General features: G+C 62.8%; 1 protein-coding gene across 1 annotated transcript in view; it reads left to right on the top strand.

The window, feature by feature from the left end:
- The first annotated feature begins 13 nt into the window (after positions 1 to 13).
- Positions 14 to 12875, top strand: part of AHNAK2 (AHNAK nucleoprotein 2) — a 37299-nt gene continuing 24437 nt past the window's right edge. The window contains 4 exon segments of the mRNA XM_017852807.1: positions 14 to 98; positions 7412 to 7472; positions 7584 to 7771; positions 9706 to 9759. Of these exon segments, the coding sequence (XP_017708296.1) occupies positions 14 to 98; positions 7412 to 7472; positions 7584 to 7771; positions 9706 to 9759 (388 nt within the window).

Genomic DNA, 12875 nt, shown 5'->3' with positions numbered 1-12875 from the left:
CCTGGCCGCCGCGATGTGCGACTGCTTCCACATGGTGCTGCCTACCTGGCCCGGAACCCCCGGCAGCGGTGCGCCCTCCCCGCCTGCAGCCAGCTCCGGTGGGGCGGGTGGGCTCCGCGCGAGGGCGCGCGCTGGGGCGTGTCGGGGGCGCGCAGTGCGGGCTGTGGGGGCGGGGGACTCGGGGACGCCGGCTGGACTCGCGCGCTGTTCTGGGCCTCCCCGGCCGCTGGGGTCTCTTCTCCCGTGCCTCGCGTTCTACCTGTCCGCGACTCTCGGTCCCTGCTCCTCTCCCGGCCTCTGGGGCTGTCTCAGCCATTCACTTTGTTTCTCGGTGGCTGACTCGTCTCTGTCGCGCACTCCCTCTGTCACTCGCGGTCCCTGTCTATCTCTCCTTTTCGCTCCTGCCCCGCTGCTGGGACGCTGTCTGGTCGAGAGGCGGCCTCCTGGGAGGTGCTACCGCGCTCTGGAGCAGAGCTGGTGTCTGCATGGGGCATGAAAGCCGGGGCCGCCGGGACCCGGGGCACCTGCACCACCAGGCTTGCCCTCTCACCTGCTTTGGGGGAGAGCAGCCAGGCTGGTCCAGGAGTCTGGGCTCTCCACTTTGGTCCGGGGCTTCTAGGCAGGGTTGAGCAGCGTCTACTGTGTGGCTGTGTGGTGGGGTCGCTGGCTAGGTAGAGGCCTGTGGCAGCGCTAGGCCTGAGGTCTGGGGCCTTGGGAGGGGCCTGAATGGGGTCAAAGTCAGGCCACAGGGTCCCTCAGTGCTGGGCAAGGGAAAGTGGGTGCTACCCACTGGCATGCCCCCAGGGATGGTCAGTAGCCTCCCTCTGAGCCGCAGGCTGTGGAATGTGTACCTGCTGCTTTTTGTGTGTCTGTCCCTGCACTGGGCCTGGTTCCAGGGCCTGGGTGTCTCAGCATCTTAGAGGGCAGGGCTGGGGTGGGGGGGCAGTCCCTTGGGCTAGGTCTGTGCTGCTGCAGCCTGACCACACCCAGGGCCTTGGCAACCACTGGCCAGGGGGTTGGGCCGTGACGGCACTGGCACGGGCTGGACCCCACTCCTTGGGGAAAACAGGTCAATGCTAATGGTGCCATGCTGCAGGTGCAGAGGGGTGCCCTTGGCCTGGGCATGCCCCCCAGCTGCAGCAGGCACTACCAAGGCCCCTCCTGTGGCCTGTTTATCTGGTGCGCACTTAGGGTGGGAGACTTGTCAGAGGGACTCCAGAGCAGGGAGGCCCCTACAGCGCCTGCTTCACGGTGTTGCAGAAGGGAGTCCAAGGTGTCTGGGCTCAGCGGCGCGAGGATGATGGCCCCAGCCCCCTCCTCTTTCACTATGACTGGCCCTGCCCACATGGCTGCAGGTCGACCTCCTCAGAGGGAGAAGGGCGGGGCCCCAAGGCATGGGACCACTACCCTGCCCCCAGCTTCCCTGCACAGCCCTTCCTCTCCACTTCCTCCTCACTCACGGGCACCCAGAGACTCCCAAGTTGCAGGGTCCAGGACCACCTCATCCACCCTCGGCCTCCATAGAGGCCTATGCTGGCTTCGTGGTTCCCAGCCTGTCTGAGGCAGTCCCTCCTTGTGTCCAGCCTACAGAACCATCCGCTCTTAGGGAATAAGGTCAGTGGCTCTCACTGGAGCTTTGGTAGGGGACTTGCAAGATCAGAGCCCTTGGGAGTTCTGTCCAGCACGTCAGTTCCCAGACCCTCCCCAACCCTGCAGCCTAGGAATGTGCATTCCTGACAAGCACCCTGCCACCTACTGCCTTTCCCAACCTGGATTTGGTCCAGGCCTTTTTCACCTGCAGTCCCCTCTCAGCAGGCTGGAGATGGGCGGACTCTCCCCTACTCTGGTCTTCCTTTCCAGTTCAACCCTGCCCTCTGCCAGCCGCACCAGGCACCAGCCCAGCAGGGAGCCATCTCCTGGGCAGCTTTTGTGCGAGGCTGCCCCCTGGTGGCCTTGCTGGGAACACCCCACGCAGCGCTGCCGACTGTAACACCAGCCCGTTCACTCCCAGCGGGCTCTGAGTGTCACACCCTTGCCTATTCCAGGGGCAGGTTGCCTCCTTCCCAGGGGCAGAGTTGGATCCCCGATAGCTGGGGAGACAGGGAACCCCTCCCCGGCCCTGGCCCCCACCCTGCACCTGCTGCCCCTGGCTTGGCCTGAGCACCTCCCACAACAACACCCCAAGAAAGCACCACCGTGTTGGGAAGGCCCCAGGTGCAGTGACATCGTGCGAAGATGTGTGGGTGGTCTCTCCTCTGGGATGGGGGTCATGAGATGGCTGGGCCCTTTCCCAAGAAGGGTGCAAAGCAGGGCAGCTGTGGAGGTGGTCTGGCCGTTCTGTGCCTCGCTGGTGCCCTCTTCAGGGCCTTGGGCTGCAAATGTGGGTCAGGACCTCACATTGGAGACGGGAGTGAGCGTAGCTGCCTGTGCTGCTAGCGCCATGCCGCCAGGGATGCCAAGTGACAGCACGGGCGGGCCTGTCACCACCCTAGTGTCTCCCTGACTGGGTCATCCACACTGAGGGAGGGCTGTATTCCCATTCTGCAGACAGGGACACTGAGGCTGGGGACCGTGAGGCAGTGACTCCCTGGGCTCTTAGGGACCAGAGCAGAATATCGCATGCTTTGGTCAGTGACATGCTATTCTGACAGGTACTGGCTCTGCCCTGCCACACCAGGCAGGGTGACTGCAGGCAAAGGAGCCCCTCTGTGGCCGCTAGTGGCAGGAATGGCCCTGAGGAGGAGGCAGCAGAGGGCATCCTGGAGTGCCCTCCAATGAGGTGGCCTCTCAGAAGCCACCGACAGTGATATTGTAAGTGTGTTCCTAACAACAACCCCAGCACTTTCCCTGGTGGGGAAACAGAAGCTGAACCACCAGGGAGGGAGGCTGGGCTGCCTGCTGGCCTCTGGCTCCTGCCCCAAACCTCAGGAGTGCCCACCTGGTGCAGCTCAGGGAAGGGGGTGGGGCTCAGAAGTGGACAGGAGGGTCAAGCCCACAGAGCCTCCAGTTCCAATGCCCCGGGAGCCCGCTCCCTCCCGGCCTTCTCCATGCCCAGGAAGCTGAGTGCCCACTCCCATCTGGGCTCATCGTGGCTGGGCCTACAGCAGGAATGCCCTCATTGCCTTCTCTCCATTTGGCCAAGCTCTTCTGTCCTGGGCTGGGCTAGAAGCTGCCTCTTCCGGGAAGCCCCCTGGGTTGCTGGGCTCACTCCCAGCTCTCCCTTAGACTCTGGCCCCCTCTGTGTCCTTCCTCTTGTGACACCTATGCTGAAAGCCTCTGTGTTTCAGGCTCAGCTGGGGGCTGGCTTGGCCAGGTGTGGAGAAGTACAGGTGCTGGGGAGCAAATGCCTCCAAACCCCAGCAAGGGGGGGCACTGCCATCTGGGGGTCCCTGCCACCCACTTCAGGAGTAGAATGCCACACTCTCCCAGCTTGGTCTTCTGGCTGGCAGAGGCACACCCTGTGCTCGGGGCTAGTGTGAGCTGTGGGAGTGCTTCCCGTCTGCCTGCCTGTTCACCCATGCTTCTGGGTCTCAAAGCCACCCCGGGAGCCCTGGGACCTGGGAGGTCATACCTCAGCAGAGCAAAGATCCACCCATTGCTCATTCAACAAACGTGAACCCCATTTTTGTGGCCAGTGCAGCCGCAGGGGGCACAGAAGGGCCAGAGAGGGCTCCCTGGAGGAAAACTGGCCCAAATGGAGACTGGGACTGGTCATGAAAAAGAAGTGGCGGCAGAGCAGAAGGAGCTTGCAAAGGCTAAGGGCGAAGGCCGGGACCTGCAAGGTGTTCAACCCAGTGCATCTGGGACAGGTGGGGTGAGGATGGAGAGGTGGCAGCGCCAGCTGCTGGAGGGAGGGCTTTGTCCTGAGGGCACCGGGGAGCCCCATAGGTCTTAGGGCAGTTTCGGCAGGAAGGAAGCTGCTCCATGGGGGATTTGGAGGCCAGGTTAGCCTGGAGGGAGCTTAGCGGAGCCTTAACTGGACAGACAGGGTGGACGGGCCATGCTCCTCTGCTCCTCTCCATCCCCTCTAAGGGCGGTGGGATCCCTGGCCACGCTGTGAGCTTCGAGGGTGTCTCCACCAGGCCCCACCTGCACTCAGTCTGAGCCTCCAGATTTCCCTTTATTTTTCTTTTTTTGGAAGCCATAGCCTGGCCGGCAGCCAAGGACTTTCTTGCTCGGATAAATATTTAATAGTCAGAAGCACTTTCTAAAATGGAAACATGGAGCCGGGCCCAGGAGGCAGGGGGTAGGGAGGGGCTGGGGCGGGAGGCGGTGATCCCCCATCCCCGCACCTACCAGAGGCCCACAGAGTTATTTGCAGCCACCGCCCTCCCCTCCGGCTGCCAGTCCCTGCCCTGCCAGCTGTGCTGCGCAGACTTGGACTTGTTGACCCAGTGTGTGCTTGTGAGGGTGGGAGTGGCATCGGGGCCTCCTCTCTGCAGCGCTCTTGGGAGGGACTCCTTCCTGCAGGGGTGGCGGTGGTGGGAGGGTAGGCAATTGCCCAGGCTGTTCCGGATAGGAGTCCGGAAAGGGATCTCAAGCCACACCCCTGCCTGGACACTGCAGAGGGTATAGCCAAGCAGGGGCAGCTGGGGATGCCCGGGACGCGGCAGGGGCGGGACACTTTGGGGAGCCTCACTGGGCTATGTCCGTGTGAGCCCTGCCAGCTGGAGGGGCTGTCAGGTGACTGCGCCTGGGTGGGCGGGAGGCCTCATGACTCAGCCCCACCGGGTGAGTTAAGGCCCCCTTGTTTAGGGCTCCAGCCCTCGGTCCTCGGCCTGCTCCTGCTGCCTGGCAGGCCTGGCTCCTGAGTGAGCCGGTACCGTCGGCTCCTTGGTGACACATGCCCTGAGAATGCTGAGCTTCACGCCTTGGCCTCCTCCTGGCTGATTCACCATCTGCTGCCCTCGGCCCTGCCTGGCCCCCGCCAGCAGCCGAGTTCCCACGGCGACTCCTAGCTGGTCCTGGGTCCTAACAGCTCCGAGCCGGGACTAGCTGTGCAGTGCGCATCACCGGACATGCCAGATCTCAGGGTCCGTGATGTGGTGGCTCAGCAGACGCCCTGCCTGCCGTCCCTCCAGCTGATCAGACACCTGCCTGACCACTGAGTCCTACCACGTGGTGCCAGGGGTCCGGTAGGTGGGGTCCCCAGGAACTGAGGCAGGTGAGCAAGGCCCTGCCCAGCACCCGCCTGCTGGTGGTCAAGTGTGCCCCTCTTGGGACTGGGTAGCAACAGGGGCAGCGTGTGAGGCGTGGCTCTCCAGCTCTTACCCTTCCCAGTAAGTGGTCCTGAGCCAGAGCCCAGGGTCTCCAGCCTGGCCCCTTCCCTTGCTGTGTGTCTGCACCGTGCTGTGGGCACCCACCGCCAGGGGCTCTGTAGCCGAGGGCTTGGTGCTGACTGCCTGGCGGGGTAGCGAGTCCAGGATCTGAGCTGGGAAGGTGCCCCAGGCAGAGCCAGTGGCACGTGCTTAGAGTCTGGAGAGGGCCTGGGGCAAGGTGTGGTGCGTTCCCATGGCAGTCCATGTTGGGGAGGGTGCGCCAGGAGGAGATCTCGGTCATGTGTTTCAGGGCTTGGTGGACCACACTCGCCGCACTGCAGCGAGGGTCTGGGAAGGGCTTGTGTGGCCGGCGCTGTGGCCAGCTCTGCAGGGTGCCTCCCTCTGGCTGCTGTGAGGTGGGCCTAGCTGGGGTGGGGGCCCCAGTAAAGGCGCTTGCGGGGGTCAGTGCTGTGTCTGGCATGACGGCCCTGCTCTGTGCCAGCATCCCCTTCCCATCCCACTCCAGCTGGGCTGGGCCTCTAGGTACGGTGATGACTCAGCCAGCCCTGCCCTGCCTGGCTAGTGTGGGTGTCAGGTGGTAAACAGGTAAACAGCGTTCCCAGGTGAGAGCTGTCTGGGACTGTTCCCGGAGCAGACCTGGCCAGCTTTTCTGTCTTCGTGTAAATAGAATCATTTTCTACCTTTGTGACCATTAGGTTTTCATGTCAGCCTTTTTAGGGCATTGCAATGGGGGGAGGCCAGGAAGGGGCCTGGGAGCAGGTCCCTGCCTTTCAGGACTGAGGAGCCCCTGGGGCCTCTCCCACCCCATATGCCGGCCAGTGCCCCTGCCCTGGGGCTGGGACAGAGCCTCCCCCAGCCTTGAAGTCCTCTGGCCTACTTAAGGACCCCTTCTCTCTGTGCCCACCTCAGGTCACCCTGACATCCCGTGGCGGGGGCAGCCCTCTCAGCCGCACCTTCCCACCTCTTCCCATGCCACTGGGGCCTGGTGTGGGTGCTAGCCATTGTGTCACTGACCTACCGGGCCGGGTCTGACCCCTCGCTGCCCCTGAGGCCTGGGCTGGGCCTCAGCTGTGCGGGCCTGCTCCAGACTGCCTGTTGGAGGCAGGTCCCCACCCAGGCTATGGGCACAGGGCTGGCACCCTGGGATCCCAGTGGGGCTACACATAGCACAGTTGGTTGTGTCCTGCTGAAGCCTCCTGGCCACCCAGAGCAAAGATGAGTGGGAGCTAAGGGCCCAGGGTGCAACAGGGTGAGGTGACCAGGAGGTGGGCCAGGCAGCTGGAGCTCAGGATAGTGGGGGACTTGGGGTCATGGGACTCAGGTGTTTCTCAGCCACCACCCAGAAATGACTGGGAAAGATGGGAAGCTTGTTAAAAAAAATAAAATAAATGCTAGGCCAGCGAGCAGGCTCACACCTGTAATCCCTGCACTTTGAGAGGCTAAAGCAGAAGGATCTCTTGAGTCCAGGAGTTTGAGACTAGCCTGGGCAACACAGGGAGACCTGGTCTCCACAAAAAATTTAACAATTAGCCAGGCGTGCTGGTGTGTGCCTGCAGCCCCAGCCACTCGGGAGGCCAAGGCGGGAGGATCGCCTGAGCCCATGCGTATGAGATCAGCCTGGACAATATAGTAGGATCCTGTATCTACAAAAAAAATTTAAAATTAGCCAGGTATGGCGGCGTCATCTGGAGACCCAGCCACTTGGGGGGCTGACACGGGAGGATGGTTTGATTCCGGGAGTTTGAGCCTGCAGTGAGCCATGATCGCACCACTGCACCCCAGCCTGGGTGAGAGAGAGAGATCCTGTTTCAAAAAATGCTGGTTCCTGAGCCCCACCACACCCTGCTTACCAGATATCCTGGTGCTTCGAGGGGTGGGGGCTGCTGTGAGTTTGGGCTGCGAGGGCTGAAAGGAGGCCAGGGTTGGCTGCCCTGGGGGCTCAGGCAGGTGGCAGATGACCAGGCCCCAAGGTCACTGGCCCAGCCCCCTGTGGGCTCAGTCCTGCCCTTAGGCTATGCCTCTCCTCCCTTCTGGGCCAGCCTCTATCCTGGCACCCGTAGGGAAACTGAGACACAGGGCTTGTGCAGAGCCTGCCTGGGAGGGACCTGCTTCAGGCCTGGGTCTATCCACAGAGCAGGACCTGGCACGCACTAAGGCACTCACCAGACTGGGCTGGGTGTGTGACTCAGAGCGGTCTGTTCCTCTGCAGTCAGCTGCTCGGGCTGGGGGGGCACTCAGGGTGGGGTCCCCAGCTCCAAGAAGCTGAGTGAGTGTTGAGGGCTGGCCTGGCTCCTGGCCCATCAGGGGACCCGCCTACTCCCTCTGGTGGGACGTGGAGGTCCTGGCAGGGTCCAGAGCCAGCCCTAGGAGCAGGCGGAGGCGGGATAATGGGGGGAGGAGCTGTGGAGGGAGGAACCGGGCGTGGCAGGGGGAGGCGGCCAGTTGGGATCTTCACTTCTGGGCCAGTTGGGAGAGCGTCTGTAGCTTCCTTGGTAAGTGGCTCCTGTGCCCACCCCCTGCACTTCGGCCCCCTTCCCGGTCAGCCCTGGGCACCTGCTTGCCTCACTCTTCCGCAGGTCTGTGGGGGCCAGCAGGCCACTAGCAAGAGGGGCTGGAGGAACAGCACTGGGCTGGGCATAGCCCTGACCCACAGCTGACAGCTGGGCAGGGGTGTTAGTTCACCATGGCTCCAGCCAGGGCCAGTGGGTTGGGCACGGATGTCAGGGAGAAATTCCCGGAGCCCCTTCTCCTGGCTCCTGGCCCCTGGGGTGCTGGCGGAGCCCAGGCCATACAAGGTGTGTGGCAGGACACCGAGCTGTGGGCCCTGGGCAGGTAGGGGACAGTGGCTCTTGTTTGCAAGGAGCCTGGGTGTGGGGGGAGGTGAATGCAAAGGGCACCTGCACTCAGGGCAGCCGCAGGTCTGCAAGTCCCCCAGGTGGGCGTGGGGCCTGGGGAAGGGTCCTCAGATGACCCTGTGCTTGTTTGGTACACAGGGGCCCTGGGTGTCTGTGGAGGGTGGTTGCTTCCAAAGGCCGGGTTTACTCTCCTGAGGGTGCCCGAGGTGGGCTGTGGGGGCCTGGGGCGATAGGCAGCCCCACCACACGGTCACACTGCCCTGGACGTCTGTGGGGGCCGGCCTTTCAGCCCAGGGAAACTGGTTCTGGCTAGCCAGCCTGGGATGGGTGGGAGCGTGGGGCTGCTCCTTTTGGCTGCCAAATCCCTTGGAGAGGTGGCTGGTGTGCTCCCCTGTGCCTCAGTTTCTCCAGGAGCAGAAGGAGATGACCTGGGCCCACCTGCTTCCCTCCCATCCCCATCAACGGCCTCCCACCCTCAGGCTTACCAGGCTTTTCCAGGAGATCTGACAAGCTCCTTCCTTTTTCCCATACACTGCCCGCACTAGCATTTATTATGCACCTACAGTGTGCCAGGCTCTGAGTGCTTGGTGAGCAAAGTGTTCTGGGGACCAGGGACCAGGCAGTGTCCAGAAGCCATGGCAGGGTGGCCAAGCTTAGTCTGTAAATTTGCCCAGCAGAGAAGACAGCCTGGGAAAGCCCAGAGAGAGCGAGCCCGTGGCCCAGGCAGGCACAGTGAGGGCTGGAGAGGCTGTGGATGTTAGCTAGGGCTAGAGCAGGCACAGAGAGGCTTCCCAGACAGTCTGACCCATGGATGGCACCAGGGAGCTACGGAAGGTTGTTTCCTGAGAGGGTGATGTGAATAGCCTCACGGGTACAGCTGGGCTGCGGTGGGGAATGGTTGCTGGGTGGGCGAGGAGCCCAGCTCCTAGGTCTAGGGGACTGAGGCTGGCTCCTCCGCCCTCCTGCAGCCTTGGAGGCAGACACAGAGGCAGGAGCAAGAGCCAGAGCTGGCTCTGCCCGCCTCATCCTGAGAGAGTTATCTCGAGAAGGTGGGGGAGGGGTGGGGGATGTTGCTCAGGAAAGTCTGAAGGTCTCATGACAGTCAGCCCGCTTGGCACTTTCTTCATGAAGTTCCACGACTGGGTGAGGCCCAAGTGCAGCCGGCTGTGTGCTCCTGTGTCTGGGTGGGCACAGGGCTCCCGCCTCCATGGCCTCACTCGGGGTGTTCAGAGGGAGGAGCTCAAGCCAGACACACAAGTGGACACACGCCCTAGCACCTGAACACGTACATCCCGTGAGCACACACGTGTGCACACTCACCTGCAAACCTGGAGTGGGCCGTTCCTCCCACCCAGGATGGACTTTTCTGGCCACTGGAGAGCCAGTCTCCTCCCTGCCAGCCCCCAGGGCCCTGGTGACTTGCAAATGTACCCAACCATGCCCTCCCACCTGGAGGCAGGGGATGGGGCCCTGGGGCTGCCAGTTTAGATGCAAACTTGGATTTTGTTTAAGCAAAATCCACTTCCTCCCCGCATGGACCTGTTCTGGACCCTCCAACAACTCTCATTTAGCTGGCGGCTGGTGGGAGTCATCAATTCGGACCCGGCTGTGGAGCAGGGGTGTCGGTGAGCCTTTGCTGCACTCCCTAGCCTTGTGTTCCTTCTCCCCTCCCGCTCCGCCCGCCCTCCGCCACTCCCCCCTCCCCCGCCCCCCGCACCCTGCACCCCACCTCCCGGCCAGGATCTGCTCCTCCCCCAAACACACTTCCTGAGGCCCTGCCTGCTCAGGCCCTGCCCCAAAATAGTCCCGTTCTTGGGGAGGCAGCTTTTCTGGGCCAGGGTGGGTGTCCTCTGTGCCTTTCACTGTGGTACCACCCCCACCTGCCCTGGTGTGCAAGGGACTGGCCTAGGTCCTGGGGTCCCTCCCCAAGGTTCAAGTTTGCACCCACAGGAATGTTAATGGTAGTGTTGAGGCCAGGGCGCTGGGGGCCCGGGGAGTGGGGGAAGGGCACTGGGGAAGGAACCAGGTGCCAAAGCCTGACCAGCTGGGCCTGGCGCAGGCGAGTCACCTCCACATTCTCCTCTGTGAAGTGAAGCTTTGGTGACTGTCAACAACCAGCGTCATGATTCAGGTGATGGGGCCACTTGCAGAGCCTGTTTGGGAGAACCAGAGACGGGGCGGGGCAAAGGCAGCCTCCTCCGCACTCTGGGGCGGAGGCAGGGCTTCCTTAGGACCTCGGGCCTGGGAGGAAGTGCTCTTGGTGGGGGACTGGGATACTGGGGGCCTTCCTCTCTCTCCCCACTGGTGTGGGTCCGAGGCCGGTAGCCTGGCTGGGCAGCCTTATCCCGAGGCGGGCAGGATTTCCCCCTTCCTGTTTGTGTTCCTGGGCCGGGTTCCTGCCAGCCCAGTGGCACAGGGGTCCCCATTCCACAGCTGTGTGGTCAGAGGCGGGTCTGCTGCTCCGTGAACCTCTGTGCTCCATCCCCACCACAGGCAGTGCAGGAACAGCTACTCCCAGTGTGGTTGCTGAGGGTGGGACCAGGGACTGTCCCGCGTGGGCCAGTGCCAGGACCAGGCATGAGGGCCAGCAGGAGCAGAACTGGTCACGCCTCCTGCTCCTTCCCCACGCAAGTTCCCAGCACAGGGTGTGCCCAGGGCTTGCTGTCGACACCCTCCCTCACCGGCCCCAACACCCACAAGACTACCCTGGAGAGATCTGAAAGTGCAGCCGGCTGTGCCCAGCTCAGGGGCCCTTGACTGTTGTGCCCACCCCCAGCCCAGCAGACCTGTGCTCCCCTGCCTGGCGAGTCCCTTCTCCAAGGAATTGCCCTCCTGACCCTTTCTTGGGCCTCACGGCAGCTGCCCCCCACCCCCAACCTAACCAGGCTCCTGCCTGCCGGGTGGAGTTTTTTGGCTCGGGAGGCTGCGGAGGGAGGAGGAGGCTGCTGGGTTTCTGGGCAGCCTCAGAACACCTGCCCCACCCTGAGTGCTGGGTAGGGCCTGGAACACCTGGTCTCAGAGGCAGTGGAGCCCCTCCCCACTCATGACCCCAACTCCAACCGCTGGCAGGGGAGCGGCTGTGGGCCAGGTGACCCAGGGACCTCCTCTGCCCCCAGCCCTGCTAAGTAAGGGCGGGCTGGGGCAGTTGCCCCAGCTCCACACCTACTGGCTGGGTCCCCTTGGGTAAGTGGCTCCCCTCCCCCAGCCTCAGTTTTCACATCTGTTACCCACCTTGGGGATTGAGGGGCAGGGTCTGGGCAGAACAGGAAGGGAAACTGAGGCCAGAGAGTGGCTTACCTGCGTTGCCCTTGGCTTAGCGGTGCGCAGGCTCTGGCCAGATTCCTGTCCCCTTCCTTGGCACGACCCCGTCCCACGAATTTGCTGTGGGTCTGGTGTGGCTGTAGCTCCAGGCAGCTCCAGAGCGGCCGGGGTAGCCCCGGCTGGTGGTCCCTTAGGGTTGTGGGGTGCACTGGGGACCCCTGGCAGGGCCACATGGAAGGAGTGGGAGGGGGCAGGTGGGCAAGGAGTGGAGGGTTTGGCAGCCATCTAGAAGGCAGAGCGGTGGGGCTGGCCAAGTTCTGTCTGTGCAGGTTGGGGGTGCGTCCAGGTGGGAGCAGCAAGGGCCCTGTCAGGTGGTGGGGCAGTGTCTGAGTGCCAAGGTGAGTGAGATGGGCCCAGGTGGCCAGGACAGAGCTGTGCAGAAGAGAGACAGGGCCTTGCCCCTTCGCTGCCTGGTTAGGGAGAAGGGGCCTGTGGAAGAGATCGTGTCATGGGGTTGCCAGGGGTACAATTCTTGGGCTGACACCTTGCGCAAGGCTGGTTTGGCAGGGGAAGGAAACGGAGGTTGTGGCTCTGCTGGGGGGTCATGGAGGCCAGGGGTCTGGGCCTGGCCACCTGAGCAGTAGGAAGGTGGCGGGGGTGGGATGATGTGAGGGTGAGTGTTGATGCCTCCTGGCACTGACCCAGCCTTGCCTGCCCTCACCTCCTGCCCTTCTCTTCCCTCACTTGAGAGAACCTCCTCCAGGAGACACCACCCCCGGGCCCTGCCAGGCCTGAGACCAGAGCCAGGGGGACGTGGGCTGTGCGCCATCTTGCAGAAGGGCAAGGAAAGGCCCATGAAGCAGCGAGGGGGTGGTGGGGCCTGTGCAGGCAGAGGTGCTCTTGGGATGAGCAGGCATGGCCCTGGGGGTGCCTCTGGGGGAGCAGTGGCTATGGCCCAGCAACCTACACTCAGGGCAGGCAGGGTGGCCCCTGAATCCACGAGGGAACGAAAGCTCAGAGAGGGCATGAGCTTGCTCAGGGCCACACAGCACATTGGCCAGAGCTAGACTACTGCCGAGACTGGGCCTCCCTATCTCCCTTCATGGGACAGTCCCCAAGGCCAGGACACCTACCGCAGGGGACAGGGAGCAGCTGGTCCCCGAGGCTAGCACACCACCCCAAAGGATAGCGACATGCTCCTTCCCAATCAGTGTCCTACCAGCAACTGGGTCTGGGGCAGGGTTGGGGGCCTTAGGTCTGAGACCCTCCTTGTCACTGCCAGAGGGAGGCCCTGGAGCCCAGGCCAGGGCGCCAGAGTTGGTGTGAGATTGGTATTGTTTCTTCTTGGAATATTTAGAGTATAATTCGGAGTGGGAGTTGGGCCTGGAGTTCTTTTTGTGGGACGGTTTTAAATAAGGGATTTGATTTTTTTCTTTTCTTTTCTTTTCTTTTTTTTTTTTTTTTTTTGAGACGGAGTCTC

Source organism: Rhinopithecus bieti, unplaced genomic scaffold, assembly GCF_001698545.2.
Source record: "Rhinopithecus bieti isolate Rb0 unplaced genomic scaffold, ASM169854v2 scaffold_35859, whole genome shotgun sequence".
Taxonomy (NCBI): domain Eukaryota; kingdom Metazoa; phylum Chordata; class Mammalia; order Primates; family Cercopithecidae; genus Rhinopithecus; species Rhinopithecus bieti.
Note: the sequence above shows the minus strand (reverse complement) of the source record. Positions and strands in the feature narration are given on the sequence as shown.